At 37.8% G+C, this 25,207-nt stretch overlaps 1 protein-coding gene across 2 annotated transcripts; it reads right to left on the bottom strand.

The window, feature by feature from the left end:
• Positions 1–21,120: 21,120 nt before the first annotated feature.
• LOC121995740 (protein NDL1-like) lies at positions 21,121–25,006 on the bottom strand. Of its 2 annotated transcripts, none has more exons than XM_042549506.1 (11): positions 24,847–25,006; positions 23,453–23,552; positions 22,906–23,003; positions 22,694–22,792; positions 22,492–22,552; positions 22,324–22,410; positions 22,166–22,243; positions 22,030–22,086; positions 21,885–21,940; positions 21,664–21,799; positions 21,121–21,582 (listed from the first exon to the last, which is right to left on the bottom strand). In XM_042549506.1, exons 3-11 carry the CDS (start codon positions 22,908–22,910, stop codon positions 21,367–21,369), a joined length of 795 nt encoding a protein of 264 aa, XP_042405440.1. In that variant the 5' UTR covers positions 22,911–23,003; positions 23,453–23,552; positions 24,847–25,006; the 3' UTR covers positions 21,121–21,366. The 2 variants fall into 2 exon arrangements, with proteins under 2 accessions (XP_042405440.1, XP_042405439.1); XM_042549505.1 differs by having other exon boundaries at positions 22,694–22,782.
• Positions 25,007–25,207: the final 201 nt, after the last annotated feature.

The raw sequence follows: 25,207 nt of genomic DNA, 5'->3' as shown, positions 1-25,207 counted from the left end.
AATCTAGTTGAGCTTCAGTCTCTGTTTCTTTTTCTTTTTTCATGGCACTTCTTTGTTGGCTGATAACCCGCCCAGGAGAAGGCTGACTTGTGAGGTACTAGGTGCAGTAGTGTGCTTGCTTATAGCGCGTGCTAAGATGCGAGGACAAGAGTTTGAAATCCTGCATAAGGGTGTTGGTGCGGGAAGCATCCGACGATCGAACCTTAATTTTGATAATGGCAAAGGAATTCAAAGTTAAGATTAATTATTATCTAATGTGCTTAAATGAGATTGCAGGAGAGTCCTAACTGCGGTTAGGCTGGTAAAAAATCCTAGGGGGTGGTAACCTTAGGTCCTAGGGGGTGGTAACCCTAGGTGGTAGAAAACCCTAAGGGGCGGTAACCTTAGGTCATAGGGGGTGGTAACCCTAGGTGGAGAAAAGCCCTAAGGGGCGGTAACCTTAGGTCCTAGGGGGTGATAACCCTAGGTGGAGAAAAACCCTAGGGGACGGTAACCCTAGGTCCTTGGGGGTGGTAACCCTAGGCGGAAAATCCAGTCGGTCTGGAGGACCGGACTGGCATCAGGTAACTCTCCTGAGAGGAGTAGGTGAGGACGCGTTCCCCGTGGAGGGAACAGTAGGCATCGGGTCGACCTAGGGTTTCCGGTTGGAAATCCGAAGTCAAACCCGGGTAGTCCGGAGACTGTCAAATACTATTTCAATCATATTTTCGTGTGCTAACTTTGTCTTGTAGGGTATATGTGTATTTTGTGGACTAACACATTGTGCAGGGACAAAAGAGTACATTTAGCCTCGGATGAACAGTGTCCGAGGCGCTTCCATGAAGCTTGGAGGTGCCTCGGGTGCGAGCCAAAAGAAGCCAGCACAGTAGACCTGGAGGCGTCTCGGACCAGGCTGGAGGCGCCTTGGACCAGGCATTGGAGGCGCCTTGGAAGCCTTGAAGGTGCCTTCAAGCATATAGGGTGTGACTTGGCTCGATCTGATCTGTGCAGCTGACTCGGCGCGTTGGAGGCGCCTCAGACATGTTTGGAGGCGCCTTCAGCACAGTATAAAAGAAGGTCTCGAAGGCAGCAACAAAAACACAAATCAATGCTTGGAGGCGATCGATTGAGAAGAGTTTTCCCGTGAGCAGAAGCTTGCTGGATCGATCAGTGGATCGATTCAGCAGGGTTCAATCAATTGGGACCCAACTCCAATCGATTTAAGTGCTGATTTTGGCTGAGAGAGCTTATTTTCAGCATTTTTGGTCTCTGTAGCCATTCCTAACCCCTCAAAAATATTTGTATACCTTTAAGGAGAGTTTTCATGATGAAAACAAGGATGGATTGATTAAGGAAGACTAAGTAGAGGTTTAGGTTGAGGTTTGGTTTCATTAATGAATTTTTTGAACCTCAAACACTTCTAAATTTGGGTTTCCTATATGTTTAGGGATTCCAAGTCATTGTTGGTGCAATGACAAAAGTTACGTGCATGTCTTTAGGGGAAGTTCCTCTTTAAGAACATGAAAATCTATTTTTTTTCATACACCTTGGGAGGTGGTTAACCTTCCTTAGCGTAAATACTCAAGGTTAGGCATTTGCCTACAATGAAGAGTGGATATCTTCATTGTTCACGTGGTATATGCTCACGAATGAGCATTTGATGAAAGTGAAGGGTATGAGACCTTCATTTGAATCGTGTATGAATATACCAAGTGATATATGCTCAAGGATGATCATGTTAAGAATAATGACTGGTATGGGACCTTCGTTATTATGTTGTGAACCATGAGTGAAGTTATGAACAACGTTAGGTAACTCTTCAGGGGGAGAGTTTTTTATATGTGTCAATAGGGCGAGAATGTAGAATTAAGTTAGGCCTTCATTACCTAAGAGGGAGCTTGCCCTCTAGGAAAGGAGGAGAATGAAGGAAATTCTCATTCATATATTGGCATGAAAGAGGTTGAGGCTATGAGATTAGCCTAACTTAAAGGAGGTATTGTCAAACATCAAAAAGGGGGAGATTGTTGGTGCAATATTCCCTAGGTCAAGGTTGACCTGGTTGACTGAGCTTGAATTGGTTCAAGCTCGAGTCTTGATGTTTGGGTTTCGATGTTTGATAATACATGGAGACGATACATGGAGATTGCAGGTGTAATTGTTCATGTGGGGAGATTGTGAAAGAGAGTCAAGTAGGTCAAGATTAACTGGATACTTGACTGGAAAGTCCTGGTAAGTGAAGTCAGGTGAAAGTCCTATTGAGTGAAGCTAGGCAGAAGGAAAGTCCTAATGAGTGAAGCTAGGTAGAAGGAAAGTCCTGGTGAGTGAAGCCAGGCAGATGAGAAGTCCTAGTGAGTGAAGCTAGGCAGAAGGAAAGTCCTGGTGAGTGAAGCCAAGCAGATGAGAAGTCCTAGTGAGTGAAGCTAGGCAAAAGGAAAGTCCTAGTGAGTGAAGTCAAGCAGATGAGAAGTCCTAGTGAGTGAAGTTAGGCAGAAGGAAAGTCCTGATGAGTGAAGCAAGGCAGATGTGAAGTCCTAGTAAGTGAAGCTAGGCAGAAGGAAATCTTGATATGTGAAGCCAGGCAAGGGAAATCCAGGTGGATCAAGGTTGATCGGACACCTGATGGAGATAAGTCCAAGTGGGTCAAGGATAACCGGACACTTGGCACGAGAAGAAAAGTCCAAGTGGGTCAAAGGGATTGACTGGACACTTGGTGAGGGAGTCCTAGCAGGTCGAGGGTGACCGGATGCTAGGCATGATATACCAACAGGTCATGGTTGACCGGATGTTGGTTTAGGGGACTTTGGACTTGGTTTTGGGCAAACCCCATGAGCTGGATCGATCAGCCGATCGATTGGCTCATGCTCAATCGATCGGCTGATCGATTGGGTGAGTCTCCGCGACAAGCCTCCTCCCAATCGATCAGTGGATCGATTGGGAGAAGTTCACGATCGCACGGAATAGCTCTGGATCGATCGGCTGATCGATTCAGAGCCTCCAATCGATCAGCCGATCGATTGGGAGCTGCGATTTCATGCGATAAGCCCTGGATAGATCGACCGATCGATCCAGGCAATTCCCGAGAGCACAAAGGCGCTCTGGATCGATCGGCCGATCGATCCAAAGCCTCCCCAATCGATTGGGATTCGACCGTTGGCGTTGGATAAAGACATTGGCGTACAATTTCGTCGACAGAACTCTCGGCTTTCTTCTCTAGCAACACCAACGATTCCACAGCTTCTCCACAGAGTTCTCACCGCCAGTTCTTGAATATTCTTGGAGGCTTGTGCTGGTGCACGTCCAAGTCAAGAGGCGAGGAAGAATTTAGGGTTAGGGTTTCTTGTGCAAACTTATAAGATCTTATTGTATTTTGTTTCCCTTTCCTTTCTTCTTGTACTGAGAGCTTGTAAGGCTTCTCTGTCTTCGGTAGTTACCGAAAAGGAGTGTTTACATAGTGGAGGGTGCATGAGTGTGTGGATCCTTGGACTAGTCACCTCTTCTTGAGGTGGATACCAAGTAAATCCCTAGAGTTAGCGCTGTTGTGTTGTCTCTTGTATTTTTCGCTGCTATCATCTTGAAGAAACAAGCAACGACGAGCACAAGATCGTGCCGAGCTATTCACCCCCCCCCCCTTCTAGCTACATTTTCGGTCACAACATCTATGTGTTTCTTGATCTCTAAGTAAATTAACTAAATAAGTTTAATATTTCATACTAACTTATTTGAGCATGATCATACATTTTAGTAGTTCTACTTAATCAAGGGGCCCATAAATATAACTTCTGTTATATTGAAGGAACAAATTTCATCTACTTTACTCATATTCCTCTACATAACTTATTGCATACCTAATGAATGATTTTATAGTCAACCATATTACATGTGACGTTTGTCAATACTAAAGTATACACCTTATATAGGAAACCGTAGTGATTTCAGATCAAAGGAATGTTTGTACTAATAGTCACTATGAGAATGTTTATAACACTCATATAACAATCCATTAAACATTCTCATGGCGGGTCAATAAGACATATTCCATGACTTGTGAAATTTAGTCATCAGTTAACCTACATGCTAGTCTCAATACATTAATATTGTCCTTATATATTAATACTTAACTAGTAATAATTGATAGTAACGTTTTATATATCTATAGTCTCTTACAATCAATTCAACTAATTAATATACTATAAAACAGAACCTACCATTCTAGGACATTATTGTATCTATTCAAATTTGCACAAATATAAAGTAAATATAATAAACATAAAATGTTATCTTATATTAAAATATGATACATTAATTTCATATCAATCATCTCATGATTGACTCTTAGAGCTGACACTAACAGTATAGTGCACAAAACTCCCACCAATGTGGAGTCCCAAAGAAGGGTCTATTGTATGTAGCCTTATCTTTCTTTGCAAGAGGTTGTTTCCAAGATTTGAACCCATCACTTTTAGGTCACACGATAACAACTTCACCGTTGTGACAAGGCTACCCTTCACTACATCATCTCATGGTGCATGTGTATATGAAAATGATATGCTGCCCAGCTCTTCCTGTGCGTCTTTGAGTGACTGAGGAGCCTCAAATCGATTCAAGGAACCTCAATTGTTATTAGCATTTTCCCCCATTTTTCACGGTGCCTCAAATCGATTCGAGACGCCTCAATTATTATTGGTGTATTTTCATTTATTTTTCTTTAGCTGGGGGTTAAACCAATTAGATTTTGCCTTTAAGGTGTTGGATCGAAAGCGCTAGAGGGGGGTGAATAGAGCTCGTGGCTTTCACGGTCATTTCAGAAAACTTTCGAGTAATACGCAACGGAAATAAAATAATAATGCAAACACACGAACACCAAGAGTTTTACTTTGTTCGGAGCCTGTGGCGACTCCTATTCCAAGGTACACGCTCGTTGAGTGTTTACTTTGGGCAATCACTATCAGTTCAAAAAATTATAGTTTTGAATTACAATATTAAAGTAATAAATATAATTATACCAACGATTTAGAATAGTAAACTTGAAGCTTTTAGTCATCGAGGTTGAGTTACAGTTTTGTCGGATCGATCTTTGAGCAGCACACGGAAGAATGATTATCAGATTTCGTTGTATTTTTACTGCTGCTCGAGACAGGCTTATATAGCCCATTGAGGATGTTGGTGCGGGAAGCATCCGACGATCGAACCTAAGTTTTGATAATGGCAAAGGATTCAAAGTTAAGGTGTGTTATTATCTAACATGTTGAATGAGTGTTTCAGGAAAGTTCTAACTGCGGTTAGGTAGGTGAAAACCCTAGGGGGTGGTAACCCTAAGTCCTAGGGGGTGGTAACCCTAGGTGAAGAAAAGCCCTAGCTGCGGTTAGGCAAACGGAAAAACCCTAGGGGGTGGTAACCCTAGGTCATAGGGGGTGGTAACCCTATGCGGAAAGTCTTGGCAGGTCGATGACTTTAGGCAAAAAGTCCTAGGGGGTGGTAACCCTAGGTGGAAAGTCCTGGTGTCGCGAACCAGGTGAAAGACTGGACTAGCCGGGAAGCGGATGTCTAGCAGAAAGTCCGGAAGCGTCGAGTGCTGAGCAAAAGTCCAGTCGATCTGGAGGATCATACTGGCAACAGGTAAATCTCCCGAGTGGAGTAGGTGAGAACGCGTTCCCCGTAGAGGGAACAGTAGGTGTCGGGTCAACCTAAGGTTTCCGGTTGGAAACTCGAAGTCAGACTCGGACAGTCCGGAGACTGTCAATACTTCATTTGTTATATTTATTATATTTTGTGCTAACTTTGTGCTGCAGGATAGTGTTTGGGACTAACGTATCTTGCAGGTGCAAAGAAGCAACCTAAAGCCTCGGATGAACAGTGTCCGAGGCGCCTTCATGGAGCTTGGAGGCGCCTCGGGTGCAAGGCTGGAGCTGGCTGCGAGAAGCTGTTCAAGGCGCCTTGATGAACAGTGGAAGGCGCCCTGTGAACAGTGGAAGGCACCTTGAATCTGTGATAAGATTCGACCAGTTCGCTCCTCATCTCCGCGGCTGACTCGGCCTATTCAAGGCGCCTTGGGTAGCATTCAAGGCGCCTTGAACACTATTTATAAGGGGGTTCGACCAGCAGCTTTGTAACAACGAATTCCAAGTCTTCTTTCTTCAACGTGCTGCTCCGAAAGACTCCCGGAAGTGCTGCTACAAGTCTCCGACGACCCAGAGCTTCAAGATTTCTCTTTTCGTCGTCGATATAAATTTCTTTTATCGCATTTCTTGTAATACTTAGTTTGTAATAATCGAGCTTATAGTTGTTGCCCACTGGAAGTGATCAAGGATCGCGGGCCTTCAAGTAGGAGTCGCCTTAGGCTCCGAACGAAGTAAAAATCTCTTGCGTCTTTGTGTGTTTGTTATTATTCCGCTGCATTAACTCTTACGCTTTTTACGATTCTGATACGAACGAAATAGTCGCGAGCGCTATTCACCCCCCCCCCCACCTCTAGCGCGTCTCGATCCAACAATTGGTATCAAAGTGGGGTCGCTTTGAACTGGTGCAACCACCATTCAAGCATTTTTCATGGCTTTGTCATTTGTATAGGTTAAAAATAAAAACTGTTTTTTGAAAAATTAATTGTTTTTGAACTGGCTTTGTCGCTTTGAACTGGTGCAACCACCATTCAAGCATTTTTCCCTCCAAAATTGTTTTTGAAAAATTAATTTTCATCTTTTCACCATTGGTTGGAATTAACAAAATATTGCGTTTTCAAAAATTTGTGGTAATATTTTTTTAATAATATTTTATTATTTTTTTCGAAATTCCTGAATTACTATCTTTATTTCTCTCCCGCACTACTAATCCAAGACTAAGTCTTGGAACAAATTTTATTGTGTTTATTTTGCGAGATTGTCTTTCTAAAATGGCCCATCAAGAAGGCTACAACACTGCTCGCCCACCACTCTTCTCCGGAGATGATTTCGGAGATTGGAAGGGTCGGATGGAGGCGTATCTCCAGACTCACTTTGAAGTCTGGATGATCGTCAAAACCGGGCTTCAACTGCCAACTGATGGCGCCGGCAAGCTACTACCGTATGAGAACTGGGACGCGAACCTTATCAAAAAGGTAGAAGCAAACGCAAAAGCAACATATACACTTCAGTGTGGCTTAACGAATAAGGAGCTAAATCGCACCGGCCCATTCTCAAGCACCAAGGAGCTGTGGGAGAATCTGATTGAGCTACACGAAGGTATTCTTGATACTAAAATAGGTAAGCATGTTTTAATAAACAAATTATTTGAGCAGACTAATGCTATTCCGGCCGAGGAAGGTGTTGCGTTATTTGCAGGAACTAGCAAGACGAAGAAAGCACTGAAGGCAACTTGGTCCGAGTCATCAGATGAATCCGAATTGGACGAAGAAGAGCAAGCGAGCCTTCTCGCTCTACCAGTACTAGCACATGTTGTCGAAACCGAGTCCGAGTTCGAGCCCGATTCAGAAACCAAGAGCGAATTAGACACCGAGTCCGAGCGAAGCCACGGATCCGTATCCATTTCTGAAGGACCCAAAACCACTGTAAGTGCTCTAATTTCTAGTATTAGCTTAGATGATTCAGAAAATTTAATTCCTTACTTATTAAAGAAGTTGGCTAAATCCAACGTCCGGGTTAAGTCGCTCCAAAAGGAGGTAATAGCCCTTAAGGAAGCAAATGACTTGAGTGCTTTAACTGAGCCAGTTCAAATTGGAAGTTCGACTCAAGTCCAACAACTTGAGGAAGAAAATTCTAATTTGAAAACTCAGATTAAAGAACTAAAAGACACGTTGGAACGGTTCACCTTGGGTTCCAAGAATTTGAATATAATTCTTGGAAAACAGCGAGCCATTTACAACAAATCCGGACTTGGATTTAAGACCAAAACAAAATATAAATCATATCTGTCTCTAGTTAATAGAAACAATAGAAACATAATTCAAGCATGGGTCCCCAAGTCCAAATTGATTAATCAAGTTGGACTTGGTCAATATTGGATCCCGAAGGATCAAATATACTACCTCGATAGCCCATATCGAGGCTATGATCCAGGGGGAGTTAACAGAAAAACCATTAGAATTAAAAATTTGAAATTAAATTTAAAAAAAATTCAAAATTTCAATTTAAATCAAATAAAAATTTTAGAAGGAGGATCTAGAATAGCTGGAACCCCTAACTAAACTACCCGACTGGGTAACTGAATTTAATTTTCCCAAAATGGGTAAATAAGAGTAGACTACCCGGCAGGGTAATTAAGGTTAGGAAAAATGGGCTAGGTTTAACTTGACCCACGGTACTGGTGAAGTTTTTGGATGATAGTACGTTAGGGAAGTTTGGGCATTGCATGTCTAGGAAGATATGACTTCGACCTGGTGCATTTGGCCAAGTGGAACTGACCGAAGCTACCCTTAAATGGATCCTAACTAGTTAAACCAAGGTTTAGTATTAAGTTCAATGGGTAGGACTATTTGGAAAACCTCGAAGGCATGGTTACTTTAATGAGTTCCTTGTGACTCACCATAGCCCAGAAGTTTATCCAAAGAATGCTTACTTGTTGAACCCAAAGCTAAACCTGAATCTAACATAAAGTTAAAACAAAACCCTTAAATTGAACCTCAATTCATCTCACTAAAATTATAGGATTCCCTGATTGAAAATTTAGATCGGGTGAGATGACTAAGTAATTAAAATCAACCTGATAATTAATTCAAATTCAAATTAATTTCAAAGTTATTTTAAAACTAAATTTTAAAATTATTTAAAAATCTTTTTAAAACTTCATTTCAAAATTTATTTGAAAAATCAATTTCAAAATTATTTAAAAAATCTTTTCAAAATGATTTAAAAATCTTTTCAAAATCAATTTCAAAATTATTTAAAAATCTTTTCAACTTCATTTCAAAATTTATTTGAAAAATCATTTCAAAATCTTTTAAACTTCAATTCAAAATTATTTGAAAAATCATTTCAAAATCTTTTCAAAATCAATTTCAAAATTATTTAAAAATCTTTTCAAAATCAATTTCAAAATTATTTAAAAAATTTTTCAACTTCATTTCAAAATTTATTTGAAAAATCATTTCTTTTAAACTTCATTTCAAAATTTATTTGAAAAATCATTTCAAAATCTTTAAAAACTTCATTTCAAAATTTATTTGAAAAATCATTTCTTTTAAACTTCATTTCAAAATTTATTTGAAAAATCTTTTCAAAATCTTTAAAACTTCATTTCAAAATTTATTTGAAAAATCATTTCAAAATCTTTTAAACTTCATTTCAAAATTTATTTGAAAAATCATTTCAAAATCTTTAAAAACTTCATTTCAAAATTTATTTGAAAAATCATTTCTTTTAAACTTCATTTCAAAATTTATTTGAAAAATCATTTCAAAATCTTTAAAACTTCATTTCAAAATTTATTTGAAAAATCTTTTCAAAATCTTTAAAACTTCATTTCAAAATTTATTTGAAAAATCTTTTCAAAATCATTTCAAAATCTTAAAACTTTACTTCAAAATTATTTGAAAAATCATTTGAAATATCCTCTAAAAAATTAATTTCAAAACCCTTTTCAGAAGTTATTAAATTCTTTGAAATTCTAAACTCAATCATAATTTTTAAATCTTCAAAACTGATATTTTCAATATTGTAAATTAAAGTAAACTCCATCTCACACTCACTCATAATCTAAACATGCCTGAAAACCTAGAATGAGTGAGATGAAAAATTTGACAAAATATAAAAGACCTATTATATTTTATACATGCTTGGACTCTAGGACCCTAGGGATTCATGTTTGCATTAATTAAGGGGGAGTGAACAGAGTTAAGCTAATTATCAAGTAATTTTTGAAGAGCTTTTCAAATTCAATTAAATATCTTTCGAAAAACTTTTCAAATGAAGATTGTAAGATTGAGCATGCTTTAGGGCTCTGATACCTGATCAAAACAATTTGGATAACTTAACATCTATTTAACCTGACTCATGCTTGGACTTAAGGACCAACTGAATTTGATTAAATAAACTAAATCAAACATTTAGTTTCCCCCTCTTCGTCCTAAAAATTAACAAGTTCTTACTCCTAATTTTTCAACAATAAGTATTGTTAAGCTAAGTGTCTTTTTAACTTAAGCTATATTTTCAAAATTCAATGTTTGCAAAAGACTAAGCTAAGTAGTTCATATAAAAACCTTCAAACTTTTGCAAACTTAGCCAACCTTTCAAATCTAACCTTTTATAAATTCTTACTAAGCTTTTTTTTACCTTAAAATATTAAAAATCATAGTTTTGCAAAATTCTTACTCATTGCCTTCAAAATAATTTTTGCTAAGTAAAGAGAGACTTCAAATATTCTTTAAGATTTTCAAAATTTAGCTAAGTATATTTCAAAAATCAACTAAGTTTTAAAAGTGACTAAAATCGTTCTTAATAGTCTACTAAATATTAGCCTTTTAAACTTAGTTAAAAAAAAATTTCAAAGTAATTTACCATTCATAAGCCAATTTTTTTCTTTTTTTTTTCTTAGGAAAAATTAAAAATTGCTTGAAACTGGCCTTTTTTTTTTGATAAATGGCAAAGGGGGAGAGTAGGAAAATTCAAAGTAAAACAAAATCAAAATCTAATTCAAAAGTAAAAGGAAGCTCTGTATTGAGGGGGAGCTTCACAAAAGTTTAAGTGTTAGCTTAAGTTATGCTTTTATTTGAATTTATATATTAAGCTTGTTCACTTAAAAATCTTTTAATATATTTCATGCATCTGTTATACTTAACTTTGAATTTGGGTTGCCATAATCAAAAAGGGAGAGATTGTTGGTGCGGGAAGCATCCGACGATCGAACCTAAGTTTTGATAATGGAAAAGGATTCAAAGTTAAGGTGTGTTATTATCTAACATGTTGAATGAGTGTTTCAGGAAAGTCCTAACTGCGGTTAGGCAGGTGAAAACCCTAGGGGGTGGTAACCCTAGGTGGAGTAAAGTCCTAGCTGCGGTTAGGCAAAGGGAAAACCCTAGGGGGTGGTAACCCTATGCGGAAAGTCTTGGCAGGTCGATGACTTCAGGCAAAAAGTCCTAGGGGGTGGTAACCCTAGGTGGAAAGTCATGGTGTCGCGAACCAGGTGAAAGACTGGACTAGCCGGGAAGCAGATGTCCAGCAGAAAGTCCGGAAGCGTCGAGTGCTGAGCAAAAGTCCAGTCGATCTGGAGGATCATACTGGTAACAGGTAAATCTCCTGAGTGGAGTAGGTGAGGACGCGTTCCCCGTAGAGGGAACAGTAGGCGTCGGGTCGACCTAGGGTTTCCGGTTGGAAACTCGAAGTCAGACTCGGACAGTCCAGAGACTGTCAATACTTCATTTGTCATATTTATTGTATTATGTGCTAACTTTGTGCTGCAGGATAGTGTTTGGGACTAACGTATCTTGCAGGTACAAAGAAGCAACCTAAAGCCTCGGATGAACAGTGTCCGAAGCGCCTTCATGGAGCTTGGAGGCGCCTCGGGTGCAAGGCTGGAGCTGGCTGTGAGAAGCTGTTCAAGGCACCTTGATGAACAGTGGAAGGCGTCTTGAACAGATGAAGACGCCCTGTGAACAGTGGAAGGCGCCTTGAATCTGTGATAAGATTCGACCAGTTCGCTCCTCATCTCCGCGGCTAACTCGGCCTATTCAAGGCGCCTTGGGTAGCATTCAAAGCGCCTTGAACACTATTTATAAGGGGGTTCGACCAGCAGCTTTGTAACAACGAATTCCAAGTCTTCTTTCTTCAATGTGCTGCTCCGAAAGACTCCTGGAAGTGCTGCTACAAGTCTCCGACGACCCAGAGCTCCAAGATTTCTCTTTTCGTCGTCGGTATAAATTTCTTTTATCGCATTTCTTGTAATACTTAGTTTGTAATAATCGAGCTTATAGTTGTTTCCCATCGGAAGCGATCAAGGATCGCGGGCCTTCGAGTAGGAGTCGCCTTAGGCTCCGAACGAAGTAAAAATCTCTTGTGTCTTTGTGTGTTTGTTATTATTCCGCTGCATTAACTCTTACGCTTTTTACGATTCCGATACGAACGAAATAGTCGCGAGTGCTATTCACCCCCCCCCCTCTAGCGCGTCTCGATCCAACAGAGGATGCCCTCAACAGCATGGAGGGTGCCTCCAACCTTGCCGGATCCGTAGCGTGGATAAGCTCTGCTTCACCCGCAGCCTATCCGCCCGAGGGCGCCTCCAAGCCCCTGGAGGGTGTCTTCCATCCAGTGTCTAAGGCGCCCTCATGCTCCATGGAGGGCTCCTTCCATCCAGTGTCCAGGGCACCCTCAAGCTCCATGGAGGGCGCCCTCGGCCTACTCCCTGTGCTGCTTCAACCAAGGCACTCGAGGCGCCTCCAATCTCCATGGAGGGCGCCTTAGACACTATTCATCCGAGCTTTTAGTACATTTTCATTCCTTGCAATATATGTTAGAACAAAATACAAAACATATCCTGCAAAATAAAGTTAGCACATATAAAATATGATTAATATAAGAATTTGACAGCCATCGGCCTGTCCGGTTCTAACTTCGGATTTCCATCCAGAAATCCTAGGTCGAACCGACGCCTACTGTTCCCTCACCGGGGAACGCATCTTCACCTACTCCACTCAGGAGAGTTTACCTATTTCTAGTTGATCCTCCAGACCAACTGAACTTTTACTCAGTGCCTGAAGCTTCCGGTCTTCATGCTGGGCGTCCGTTCCACGACCTGTCCAGTTTTCCACCCGGTTCGCGACACCAGGATTTTAACTTAGAGTTACCACCCCGTAGGATTTTTCCCGAAGCTCTTGACCCTCCAAGATTTTCCGCCTAGGGTTACCACCCCCTAGGACCTAGGGTTACCGCCCCTAGGGTTTTTCCTTTGCCTAACTGTAGCTAGGACTTTTCCTCACCTAGGGTTACCACCCCCTAGGATTTTCCACCTGCCTAACCGCAGTTAGGACTTTTGCCTAAGTACCCTTAGGACTTTCCTGCAATCTCAATCAAACTCGTTAGATAACAAAACAACTTGACTTTGGTGACATAATCAAAACACAGGTTCGATCGTCGGATGCTTCCCGCACCAACAATCTCCCCCTTTTTGATTATGGTAACATGGTTCAAAGTTAAGTAACACATAATAATAAATAATGGAATTTAAACAAGAGCATGAATGCAATAATCCAAAAAAATTTATACTCCTCCTTTCATTATGTTTAGAATTCTTTAATTAGTTTAAATTCTTAAATTCTTAACTTTGACTTTTCTCTCCCTCTTTGACATAAATAAAAAATAATACTAAGTAGAGAGAAACAAAATGTAAAGAAAAAAAAAATTTAACTCCCCCTGAAAGGTAGCTCTTATTTGAATATTAGTTTTGCAAGAAGAAAGAAAAAACTTAGCAAAACTTTTTAAGTTTTTTGAAAGTGATGTAAACTTAGCTTTTGAAAATAAGTGCTTTGAATACATTTAGATTTTTCAAAAAAAATAATTTAGCTAAATTTTAGCTTTTAAAATTACTTTAAAAAAATTTAGCTAAACTTAGGTTTTGAAACTTAGCTTTTCAAAAAAAAAAAAAATATTAGCTAAATTTTAGCTTTGAAAATAATTATTTTGTCAAGTATTTTAGCTTTCAAAAGAAGTTGATAAGAACTTTAGTTTTAATACTCAGTTTTATAAAGGTTTTGAAAAAAAAAAAGGCTTAGTTAAAGGTTTTGATAAGAACTTTAGTTTTAATACTCCTTAAATTACAATCTAAGGATTGATTTACAATTGAGTTAGACTCAGGTTTTTCAATTAGTCAATTAAATATTCATTTCAATGATTAGCTTCTAGGCTGTGGCGAGGCACTAAGCCTTCTTGGGTGTGGGATCATCCACCACTTCTAGACAAAGCCTTTCAAAGAAATTGGATATTTAATTTTTTTTTTTTTTTTTGAAACCCCTAGGTCTAACTAGTCAAGTGTAAATCATGCCCAAGTCCTTATCTAACCTAGTCTTGGCTAAGCAATTATTAGTTAACTTTAAGTTATAACTTTAAGTAGTTTTCAAGTTGTGTTTTAAGTTGAAAATTATTAATTTATGGTTTATTGATTAGTTTCATAATTAAAGGACACTTGATTATAACTTGGTTGGTAGGATTTAAGTTTTACCTTAAACTTGTAATCCAAGTCTAGATTTTATAATTTGGTTAAATTATTAATAATCTTTTCTAATTTATCAATTTTATCTTTTAAAATATTATTTTGTATTCCTAATTTTCTAAGAGTTAATTTCTTATTTTTATCGAATAATTTTGAGTTATTCTTATTTGAATCAACTTTATTCATTACATTATTATCATGCATATCTAATTTTGAAGAGAAATCTGTACTAAAGCAAGCAGGATTAGCTAGGGTACATGCACGTGTTGCAAAAATTAGATTTTCATGTAATGTAAATTTACTTACCTTAATTTCTCCCCCTGGATTTTTGGGTCTTCTTTCTGGACATTATCTTTTGCAGTGACCCATTCGTTTGCACTTAGATCATTCAATGTGTTTCTTCTCTTTCCGGATCGATTTCTCCTTCTCCTCCGGTTGTGTTAGCCAAATCTCAAGAGTATGACACTTGTTTCTATAGTGCCCTCTCTCCCTACACTTAAAACAAATTATGTGAAATTTACAATTTGAATTTACAATTTTACCTTTTAGATCCATGATAGGATTCTCCCCCTTGACTGTTGTCATCTCGAATTCATATTCAGATTCAGCTATCTCTTCTTTGGCCATCAATGCTATGAAATCGGTCTGATCCAATTCTTCTAAGTCTCGTTCGGAGGTTAACTCTAGAGATTCGACTTGGCCTTCTGGTTCTGAAGGAATCTCATGAAGCTTGATTAATTTCTCCCAAAACTCATTAGCATTGTTGAACTTTCCAACTCGATCAAGCTCTGAATTTGTTAGTCCGCATAGGAGAGTATATGTTGCTTTTGCATTTGCCTCGAATTTTCTTCTTGTTTGTGCATCCCACTTGTCACAACCGATGGGCACACCTTTTTCGATGGGGAGTCTAAATCCGATCTAGACTATGGTCCATAGCTCCATTTGGGTCTTCAGTTGGTGCTCCATCTGGTCTTTCTAGTATTAGGTGTGCGGTGTTGTTACCTTCTTGGTGGACCATTGTAGAAGAAAATCTCGCACACAAAAACTAAAAAGAAACAGATGTCCCAAGACTTGGTCTTGAATGAATAGTATGGGAGAAAAATAAAAATAATAATAATAATTTACTAAGTTCGAAAAAAATAATAAAATATCGATAAAATATTAATAAAAATATTTTAAAAAATATTATTACAAATTTTTGAAAATATGATATTTCGTTAATACCGACCAATGGTGAATAGATGAAAATGAATTTTTCAAAAATAGTTTTGGAGGGAAAAAATGAAAAAGCAAAAATTGCTCGAACGGTAGTTGTACCATTCAGAGCGACCCCACTCTGATACCAATTGTTGGATCGAAAGCGCTAGAGGGGGGTGAATAGAGCTCGTGGCTTTCACGTTCGTTTTGGAAAACTTTCGAGTAATACACAGCGGAAATAAAATAATAATGCAAACACACGAACACCAAGAGTTTGACTTTGTTCGGAGCCTGTGGCGACTCCTATTCCAAGGTACACGCTTGTTGAATGTTTACTTTGGGCAATCACTATCAGTTCAAAAAATTATAGTTTTGAATTACAATATTAAAGTAATAAATATAATTATACCGACGATTTAGAATAGTAAACTTGAAGCTTTTAGTTGTCAAGGTTGAGTTACAGTTTTGTCGGATCGATCTTTGAGCAGCACACGGAAGAATGATTATCAGATTTCGTTGTATTTTTACTGTTGCTCGAGACAGGCTTATATAGCCCGTTGAGGATGCCCTCAACAGCATGGAGGGTGCCTCCAACCCTGCCGGATCCGCAGCGTGGATAAGCTCTGCTTCACCCGCAGCCTATCCGCCCGAGGGCGCCTCCAAGCCCCTGGAGGGTGTCTTCCATCCAGCGTCTAAGGCACCCTCATGCTCCATGGAGGGCCCCTTCCATCCAGTGTCTAGGGCACCCTCAAGCTCCATGGAGGGCGCCCTCGGCCTGCTTCCTGTGCTGCTTCGACCAAGGCACCCGAGGCGCCTCCAATCTCCATGGAGGGCGCTTCAGACACTGTTCATCCAGGCTTTTAGTACATTTTCATTTCTTGCAAGATATGTTAGAACAAAATACAAAACATATCCTGCAAAATAAAGTTAGCACATATAAAACATGATTAATATAAGAATTTGACAGCCATCGGACTGTCCGGTTCTAATTTCGGATTTCCATCCGGAAATCCTAGGTCGAACGACGCCTACTGTTCCCTCACCGGGGAACGCATCCTCACCTACTCCACTCAGGAGAGTTTACCTATTTCCAGTTGATCCTCCAGACCAGCTGGACTTTTACTCAGTGCCCGAAGCTTCTGGTCTTCATGCTGGGCGTCCGCTCCACGGCCCGTCCAGTTTTCCACCCGGTTCGCGACACCAGGATTTTAACCTAGAGTTACCACCCCGTAGGATTTTTCCCTAAGCTCTTGACCCACCAAGACTTTTCACCTAGGGTTACCACCCCCTAGGACCTAGAGTTACCACCCCCTAGGACCTAGAGTTACCGCCCCCTAGGGTTTTTCCTTTGCCTAACTGTAGCTAGGACTTTTCCTCACCTAGGGTTACCACCCCTTAAGACCTAGGGTTACCACCCCCTAGGGTTTTCCACCTGCCTAACCGCAGGTAGGACTTTTGCCTAAGTACACTTAGGACTTTCCTGCAATTTCAATTAAACTCGTTAAATAACAAAACAACTTAACTTTGGACCCTTTGAAATAATCAAAACACAGGTTCGATCATCGGATGCTTCATGTACCAACATAAGGTTTAGAGATTGGGCTATAGTGTTCAAGGTAAAAAAAAATTAGATACTCACGGGGTGTATAGTATTTAGGGTGCATAAGTTTTTTTTTTTTTTTTGATTTTTTTTCAAGCTTTGGGTTTAGGATTTAGAATTTGGAATTTAGGGTTTAGTGTTTAAAGTATAGTATTTAGGGTGTGTAATTTTATTTTATTTTTTTATGATTTATGATTTAGAATTTGGAGTATAATATTTAGGATTTAAAAATAAAAAAATAATAAAAATGAAAAAGTAACGCTCAAGGAGCCTAGATCAATTTCAGACGTCCTGTGTTTCGTTGAAACTTTTTTTTTATTTATATATAAACACACTCCATGAGCATCTAATTTTTTTTTATTTTAAAATTTTTTTTATTTAATATTATAATTCAATCCTATAATTTATTAGCATAATCAAGAGCTTAACAAACAAATGAAAAAAAACAAGTATTTCGTTGATTGTCTATGGCCCAGGCGCCCAGGCTAAAATCCTCATGTGTATGTGCACACGTGCATATATATATATATATATATAAAAGGAATCCATGGAGCAAATAGAGCATTAGATAGATGTTTCGAAATATTGATATATATATATATATATATATATATAAAAAGAAATCCATGCAGCAAATAGAGCATTAGAGGAGCAAATAGAGCATTAGATAGATATTTCGATTATTAATATTTCTGGACTTTTCTTCTACTGGTGGACTAATCCTAGTCTAAATCAAAAAATTTTAATTGGATGGTACTTCGACTTAATCTGAACATGTGTTTAACCAAAAGAAGAAACCATCCCGCGGAAGCTGGCTGCTTATATCCAGCTTAGTGATCAAATTAGTCATCATAGTATATTTGAACAAATCAAACATTAAGTTCAACTAGCAATTATCAACTGATTTGAAATGTTTGTTTCTTATTTGATGCGGTAATAGAGGGGGGTTCATCCGGCATGGATCAATTATTAAGATGGAGGTCAAAATTAAAATGATCAACATCAAAGTGTCAAAAGACACGTCTACAGTGGCCAAGTAAAAGACGGCTACAGTAGCTGATCGGAGTAATCAGAGTCCGATCGGCAAGAAGAAGGCCGGTCGGGTAATAAATGTCTGGGCGCTCCAACAATCTAACTCGGATAATACGGTAAAACAGCTAAATATTCAGTGTGGAGCAGCATGTCGCTAAGGAGATCGGAGAGTTTGTCCGAACGGGAGGGGCATGCTAGCTGCTTGGCTAAGTAGCAGGACCTGACCATCAACGGAGCGGAAGAGTCCCGGTCGAGCGGCTACCTCGCTCGGTTAAGCAGCGAGACCATTGTCGTATCTCTCGATATCTTTTTGGGAGATAATGTCGCTGACACGAGGCATGATCGACAGGTGGATTGTAGAGGGAAGCTTCTACTGTCTTGTCAAAGATATGCATGTCTTGTTAAAATATGGTGTTAAAAGTACTTTCCTAATAGGTCTCTTTATAGGATATATTGGAGGACGTGCTCATGCTTTGAGAAACGTGTTTGTCGCTTACCAGAACTCTATATAAAAAGAGGTCCATCACTAACGGAGATATATATGATTATTATTTACGTTTGCATTTCTATTGATCCATTTTCTTCTATACTCCAATTGATTATAAGAGACACGTGAAGCACTTGCGGTAATCATTTAATCGATCAATATACAAAGACGATGATAACAGGATTTTCGTGACTTTCTGGTTTATTATGATAGCCTATGAGTAATTTTTTGGGATTAAATCAGTCATATTACCTAAAAGAAAATCTTATAACTCGCTCACCATTAAGATCTAGGTAAATAAGATTTAGGTAAAATGTGTACTTTCTCAAGAATAAAAAAATAACTTATTTTCATTTGATATTTCAGAATAAATTCTTTGATCCTCTATACTTAATTAAATCATCTTTGCTGATAATTGAATTGATCTCTACAATCCCATATTTAGTAATTCTTGAATTATGTGGATCATAAAAAAAATAAGAATACTATTTCTGCATAGAATCTCCTGTTTGGGTATTTCAATTGAAATACTGGGAATTAGTTCATTCTCTCACGGCGACGAGGAGCTCCTTCAAGGCGAGTAGGGTCGTTGCTTCCGCCTCGTCCCTCATCGCCGTAGCCCATCGTACAATTTGGACTCTTAATGGTTTGTTTGGGAGGAGATGAGGGAAGGTGAAGGAAGAAAAAAATAAGGGGAAGGAAAACTTTGAATCTTATTTGGGAGGGAGTGAGGGAAGGGAAGGAAAGGTAAGAAAGGGTAAATTTTAACCTTCGTTATTAATGGAAAGAGAGATTTTCTTACACCCGAATTGGGGTGTAAGAAAGGAGAAGGGAAAACAAAAAAAATTTTATTCCAATTTTATCTCTGTTCTTAATAGTTTAAGAAATATTTCAATTTTTAATTTTGCTATATCGCCGGAGTCCAATTTCCTCGTCTTCTTCACAACTCACTTGCTGTCAGATTATTAAAGGAGGAGATCTGACACGTCTTCTAATTGAATTGAAAGGAGAAATCATTTTTATCATCATAATTTAAGAGTATATCTATTATTTTTTAATTTTTTCCATCAAAATTTAATAAGACATCATTATCTTTTAAATTTTTTTATTTAAAATTTCTAAAATCATTATTTTCATTATTTCTCATTTAATTATTTGATTATCGATAATTCATTATTTTATTATGAATAGTATAAAAAAATTAATTTTTTATTAAAATATAACTAATATAAATGATAATATAAAAAATTAATTTTATTATTAAAAATATCTAATTTATATTTATAAAATAAATATTAATATTATGAAAAATGTTTAATTAAAAAAAGTAAAGGTATTTTTATAATTTTATTTATTTAACCTCATCATCTTTCTTTTCTCCCAAACAAAATAATTAATGAATATTTTTTCACTCTCAAATAAGAAAAAATTAAATATTTTACTTCTCCTTTCTTCCCTTTCCATTGATAATGAATCTTTCCTCATTCCACCCAAACATAGAGTTCAAGAAGGCAACGTAGAGCTCGCGTTAGCAAGCCCACAGCGGAAATGTGTAATCAACAAGTGAGAGCAAAATGTACCTGCCATGTGTAGTGGTTCCCACTTTGGGTTGCCAATCATCTAGAGAGAGGCGTGCGGTGAAGCGCCAGTAGCGAGTCTAAATTAAGCATCGGCGATAGACGATTTAATAGAAAGAATTCTCAAAATCAAGGAATATCTTCACTGTGGTAGTACGCTGTCCTATATTACGTATATTGCATAATGCATAAAGATTTGTACAAATGATACGTATAGGTGTTAACGTTTAAATCGCTATTTTACCCCGACAATGCCATAGCAACAGGACATCTTGTTAGGATACATTCTTCATTTTTTATCTAAGAATTGAGTTCAGTTTCAGTAAATTCGAGGATAAATTTTTTTGAATGATGAATTGATCTAAAAATATTTGGTGGATAGATCATTCATTATGAGGGTGTTCTAATTTATCCTAATAATCGATGAAAATTTTTATAAATCAAATCGATCATCCTCAAAATAGTAAGGGATATATTGTGCTAACTAAAAAAATATAGTAGGATTGAATCCTACATTTGACAAATTAACATATAAATTTTTTTTCATAGATGGTTGACCTAAAAATGTTAAGATGATAGATCGTTTATTACGAGTATTTTTTAATTTATCTTGATAATCAATGATAAATTTGTATACAAAAAAATTAGTGAAAAATTTTTATGGAGCTAAAAAATTGAAAACATTGTTGCAAACATGATTAGGCACTCTAATGACATATTAAATTAGACTTCTCAAGTACGAGAGTCAACTACGACATATTATGAAAGATTTTTTTCTTAATAAATAGTTTATCCGAGAACACTGACTATCACTATTAGGATGAACTTATACGTATATTTTTCTAATTTATCCTGAATGAAAATTTTGAGACAAACGGTTCACTCTGGACATTAATTAAAAGCTTAGCATATGTTACCAACTATAAATAAATAAATAAAAAACAACATGAAATAAAAAGATATATTTTTTCCAATAATAATTTAACATTTCTTTACAGCAAGTATGTAACCAGCTCGACACACTCATCTTATATAATTCAGAATCTCTAGAAAAAGGTGACTGTGACAGCTGTTAAACCTACATTCTTAAATTTAAATGTTGCAAGAAGAAAGAAACAGTGTAACGACTGAAGACACGGCACCTTATTGTTTGTAACATTAAAGAATGAATTTACATAAATTTTTAACAATTTTACCCAACCCTTAAGACAACCTTCTCCATTAATATATACAGTCCAGTAACCTGGTCTTTACTCCAAAACCCCTCCAAAAAAATCCTCTATGGGTATAAATAGTTCATCTCATGGTTTTGCATGGTCCACAAAATTGATTTTGGTATTGCATAACTGCTCTGATTGATTTCAAGCTCAAGGGGATACTCTTGTCTTGATGGGCTTTAGCTTTACTCCCATGCTTTCTGGCGAGAGTAGCTCTGGAGAGATACAAAGCGGGCTGAGAGGACTACGAGGGCTGTAGCTCAGTTGGCTTGGCCTGCACAACCCATACCCCATCAGGAAGTACTCCATCGGTATCAACATCGCATGGGGCTGCTCTTCTGTTACAACCGAACCGCATGCCTGAACCTGGAACATTTGAAGGCCGTGAGAGAGATCAATGATGATCTATCTTCACCAACAGAAAGGGTGTGTTTGGGAGATTAGTACCTCAACCAATGCACAGAATCTCTTGTCCAGTTTTGATGCCATATGGATGGCCTCCGAGTGAAATGGAGAATCCTCACCGACAAATATTAGTGTCCGACAATGTAGCTTCTTTAGAGCTTCCGTCAAGTCATATCTCCTGTTTAAAGAATGGGTTACAGAAACTTGTCGTGACCTTCAATGTGTATATTTGATAAGTTTGTTATGCAAAGATTAGGGCATACCCATTAACTGACCGAAGAAACCGCCATACGTTAGCACTTTGCTTCTCATCCAGCAACTGTGGACGTTAAAGATATATTCAAGAGTGTGGCTTTTTTACTCCTACAAATTTCAAAAAGCAACAAAGAGAAACAATAATCTACTTACACTTCTACAAGCTTGCACAATGTCAGAATCTGGGAGTTGAGAGTTTCCTCTTACCTCCTGGCAACATATTGAAATGGATGAATAATTAAGGTTATAATAAATTAACTTAGCAAACAAGTGGAATAATGGATTTTACCTTACTGAAGTACCGTTGGAGTAAGTAGTCCTTGACCAAGCCGCACATTCCATAAAAATACAGTAAATTTGATACTATCTGAGGTTTTCAGCATCATATTAGGCAGCAACTCACTTTTTGTAGCTAAAAAAATGGTTATATGAAACATGAGAAGGTACCTTACTATATAACCATTCTGACCACGAGGGAGCCTTGCAAAGAGGTGAGACGAGTATGAGGCCCATAACACGGTCCCTATATTTAGTCTGAAAGCAAAGCATACAAAGGTTCAAATTGCAAGGTTAAAAAACTGATAATTTAAGGGTTTCCATAACAAAATACTTAACAGCAAAAAGCGTAAGAATATAAGCACCAGCTGTGACCCCAAAGCACATGACAGAACCTAGCCTGGCATTCAAAACCATACAAATTCAAAATGGTTGCACAAGAAAAAAATATGAACAATTATGTGGCCTAGGAAAGTATCTTAAGGATGGTGATGGAAAAAATACAAATCAAGCATGCTATATATAATAGAGAGATTAATACCCAAAGAAATTAACAACTTCTGCCACCTGATCGACTAACTGATCAACAGAAAGCACTGGTTCATCTGAAGAAATTGGAGCAGCACCTAACTGCAAGACACTTAAGGCAGAAGGACCAACATAATCATGTTAAAATTAAAAGTAGAAAATCGATCAGAGACAGGCTTAAACATTCTCAGAGATGACACAAAGAGTTGCAACAGTATTACTGACCTCATGTCCAGGAGGACTAATATGGTAGATGCAAAAATTATGAAGCAACAAAGAAGCAGCTTCTGGGCAAAAAAATAATCCTTGAAAGCATGACATATCTGGGGAGAAAAACTAGGAATTTAGCCTATTTTTAAATATCTAGATGAGAGCTAATAGAAAAGTATTACTGTTTCCTTAAGTTCAAACATAAAAAATTTGAATTCTGCTAATTATTTGTGGGAGAGATATATGATACAATGTTTCAAAAGAACAATATCCAAGAAACAAAATAGTTACTCCATACACTAAATCATGCAGCCTTTAGACATCAATGCAGCATAATCTTGGAGAATAGCATTTTAGCAGGATAAGGATGCTAAAAAAGAGCGGTAGACTGAAACTAGAAAAACCACCAAAGTGTCTGTAATGTGTACAAAACACCTTTCAGCTTCAGGTTGAATACAAGGTGAACATAATCAAATGAATCGAGATGCAAATATTGCAAATGTAAGTCAGAGAAAAAAAAAACTGAGAAATGCTAAAGAAACTGTAATTTAATCTAACTTACGGTTTAACGCAATATCTGGATAAGTAAGAAGTGCAGGCTTTTCCAGATCACCATATACAGCAACTGAGATAGGGCCATTACTTGTCAACACATGATGTTCCTGAGAGGAAGAAATGGACTTTAGAAATAAGACCAAGGAACAAAGGCACTAACTGTAAACATGGAATATGCGTGGGTGATTACATCAAAGATAGACTATAAACATTTTTAATTGAGAAAATGAGGAAGGAAATGAATGTAGACAGGATCCTTAGCAAGCACTGACATAAATAGCATCCATGACCTTCTAAGTCACTAATTTTTTAAAATAATGATAAGAAACAAGAAACTAAATTGGAGTCTCACTATCAAAAGGAAATAGATAATTTGTGAGCAGAGACCATTATCTATGAGATAGAAGAGAAGAAGTAACAACAAATAACTTATATGAGCAAGTTCATAATTCTTTGCGGAATGTGAACAGGTAAGGGAGGCAAAAGCAAAGGCAAAAAAAAAACGACTGAAGATTGAGTGAGCAATTCTTTTCTGATTCCTAAAAACAAATAATAACCACAAGGAACAAGCCAACAGTTTGTAGATAGTAAATAACAGAACCTTTAGTATAAACCTTTTGTCATCGAGATGCACTGAACTAGATACATACTCTAATCAATTCAAATCATTCAGATGTCTGAGTCTCTTGATTAACCAAACTTACAGTGTTGTGTTAACAATGGTCGATCTCAATTAAAATAGGTATTGGTTAGTTTATCTTTCCTACTCGTGAAGCAACATCCTGGGATGCTTCAAGAGAAGATTAACTCGAATTTAAGAAAAGGACTTAAAGGCAAACTGACATCTTTGATGTCTCCCATCACAACAAATAGGTTTAAACAATAGCAACATAGATTCCTTTAATACAAGTGCATAGCATAAAAGAAATAATCATATAGAAGAACAACTCATCAATCATGACCAAAACATGTAATAGGAAAAAAAGACAGCAATATCAGAAGAAATGTCAGCAGCCGACAAAAAAAAAGAAAAAAAGGAAAGAATGCAAACCAGAAACCTCACCTAATTACCAAATTGTTTGCAGCTATATGATATACAGAAATACTTTCATCCACAACATCATATATGCCAAAAGGGAAGCATATTTTCTCACGCAACCTAAAATCCTTCAACCTAAAATCCTTCTAAAATCTGAAGACAATCGATCAAACGAAGAAAGAATCTAAAATTCCCCAAACTACCCCTAAATCCAGCAGAGACAATAACATCGAGGGGGAAGCAATACAATCAAAGAGAAGCATTTCCATGCCGAAATGAGTACTAGAAAAACATTCCCCCAATAAATCAGCCAAAAAAAAAAATCTCCCGAAAGGAACTACAAGGAAGAAAAGAAACCCTACCTTCCCTCCGAACGAGATCCTCTCCACATCGACCGAGACAGAGCCGCTCGACTCTCCCATTTCTGCAAGAGCCAACCTTCTTCCTCCCTCCTCTCCCCTCTTTTTCTCGTTGATTTTTCTTTTCTTTTTTTTTTTTTTTCTTTTTGAGCCTTTCCTTCCCCGGTGGATTCGCATATAAATAAACCCAAGCAGCTCTCCCCTTCCTCGGCCGCCCGGTTTATCCCAACCCGGATCAGAACTCCCTTTACCCCGAGTAACGCGAGCACCACATCAACCGACAGCTATGAACTGACGAAACCAGCCTTAGACTCCTCTTACCCGTACGACGAAGATCCAACGGTCATCTGAAGATCTCGCATGC

This window comes from Zingiber officinale, chromosome 6A (assembly GCF_018446385.1).
Source record: "Zingiber officinale cultivar Zhangliang chromosome 6A, Zo_v1.1, whole genome shotgun sequence".
NCBI classification, from domain to species: Eukaryota; Viridiplantae; Streptophyta; class Magnoliopsida; order Zingiberales; family Zingiberaceae; genus Zingiber; species Zingiber officinale.
Note: the sequence above shows the minus strand (reverse complement) of the source record. Positions and strands in the feature narration are given on the sequence as shown.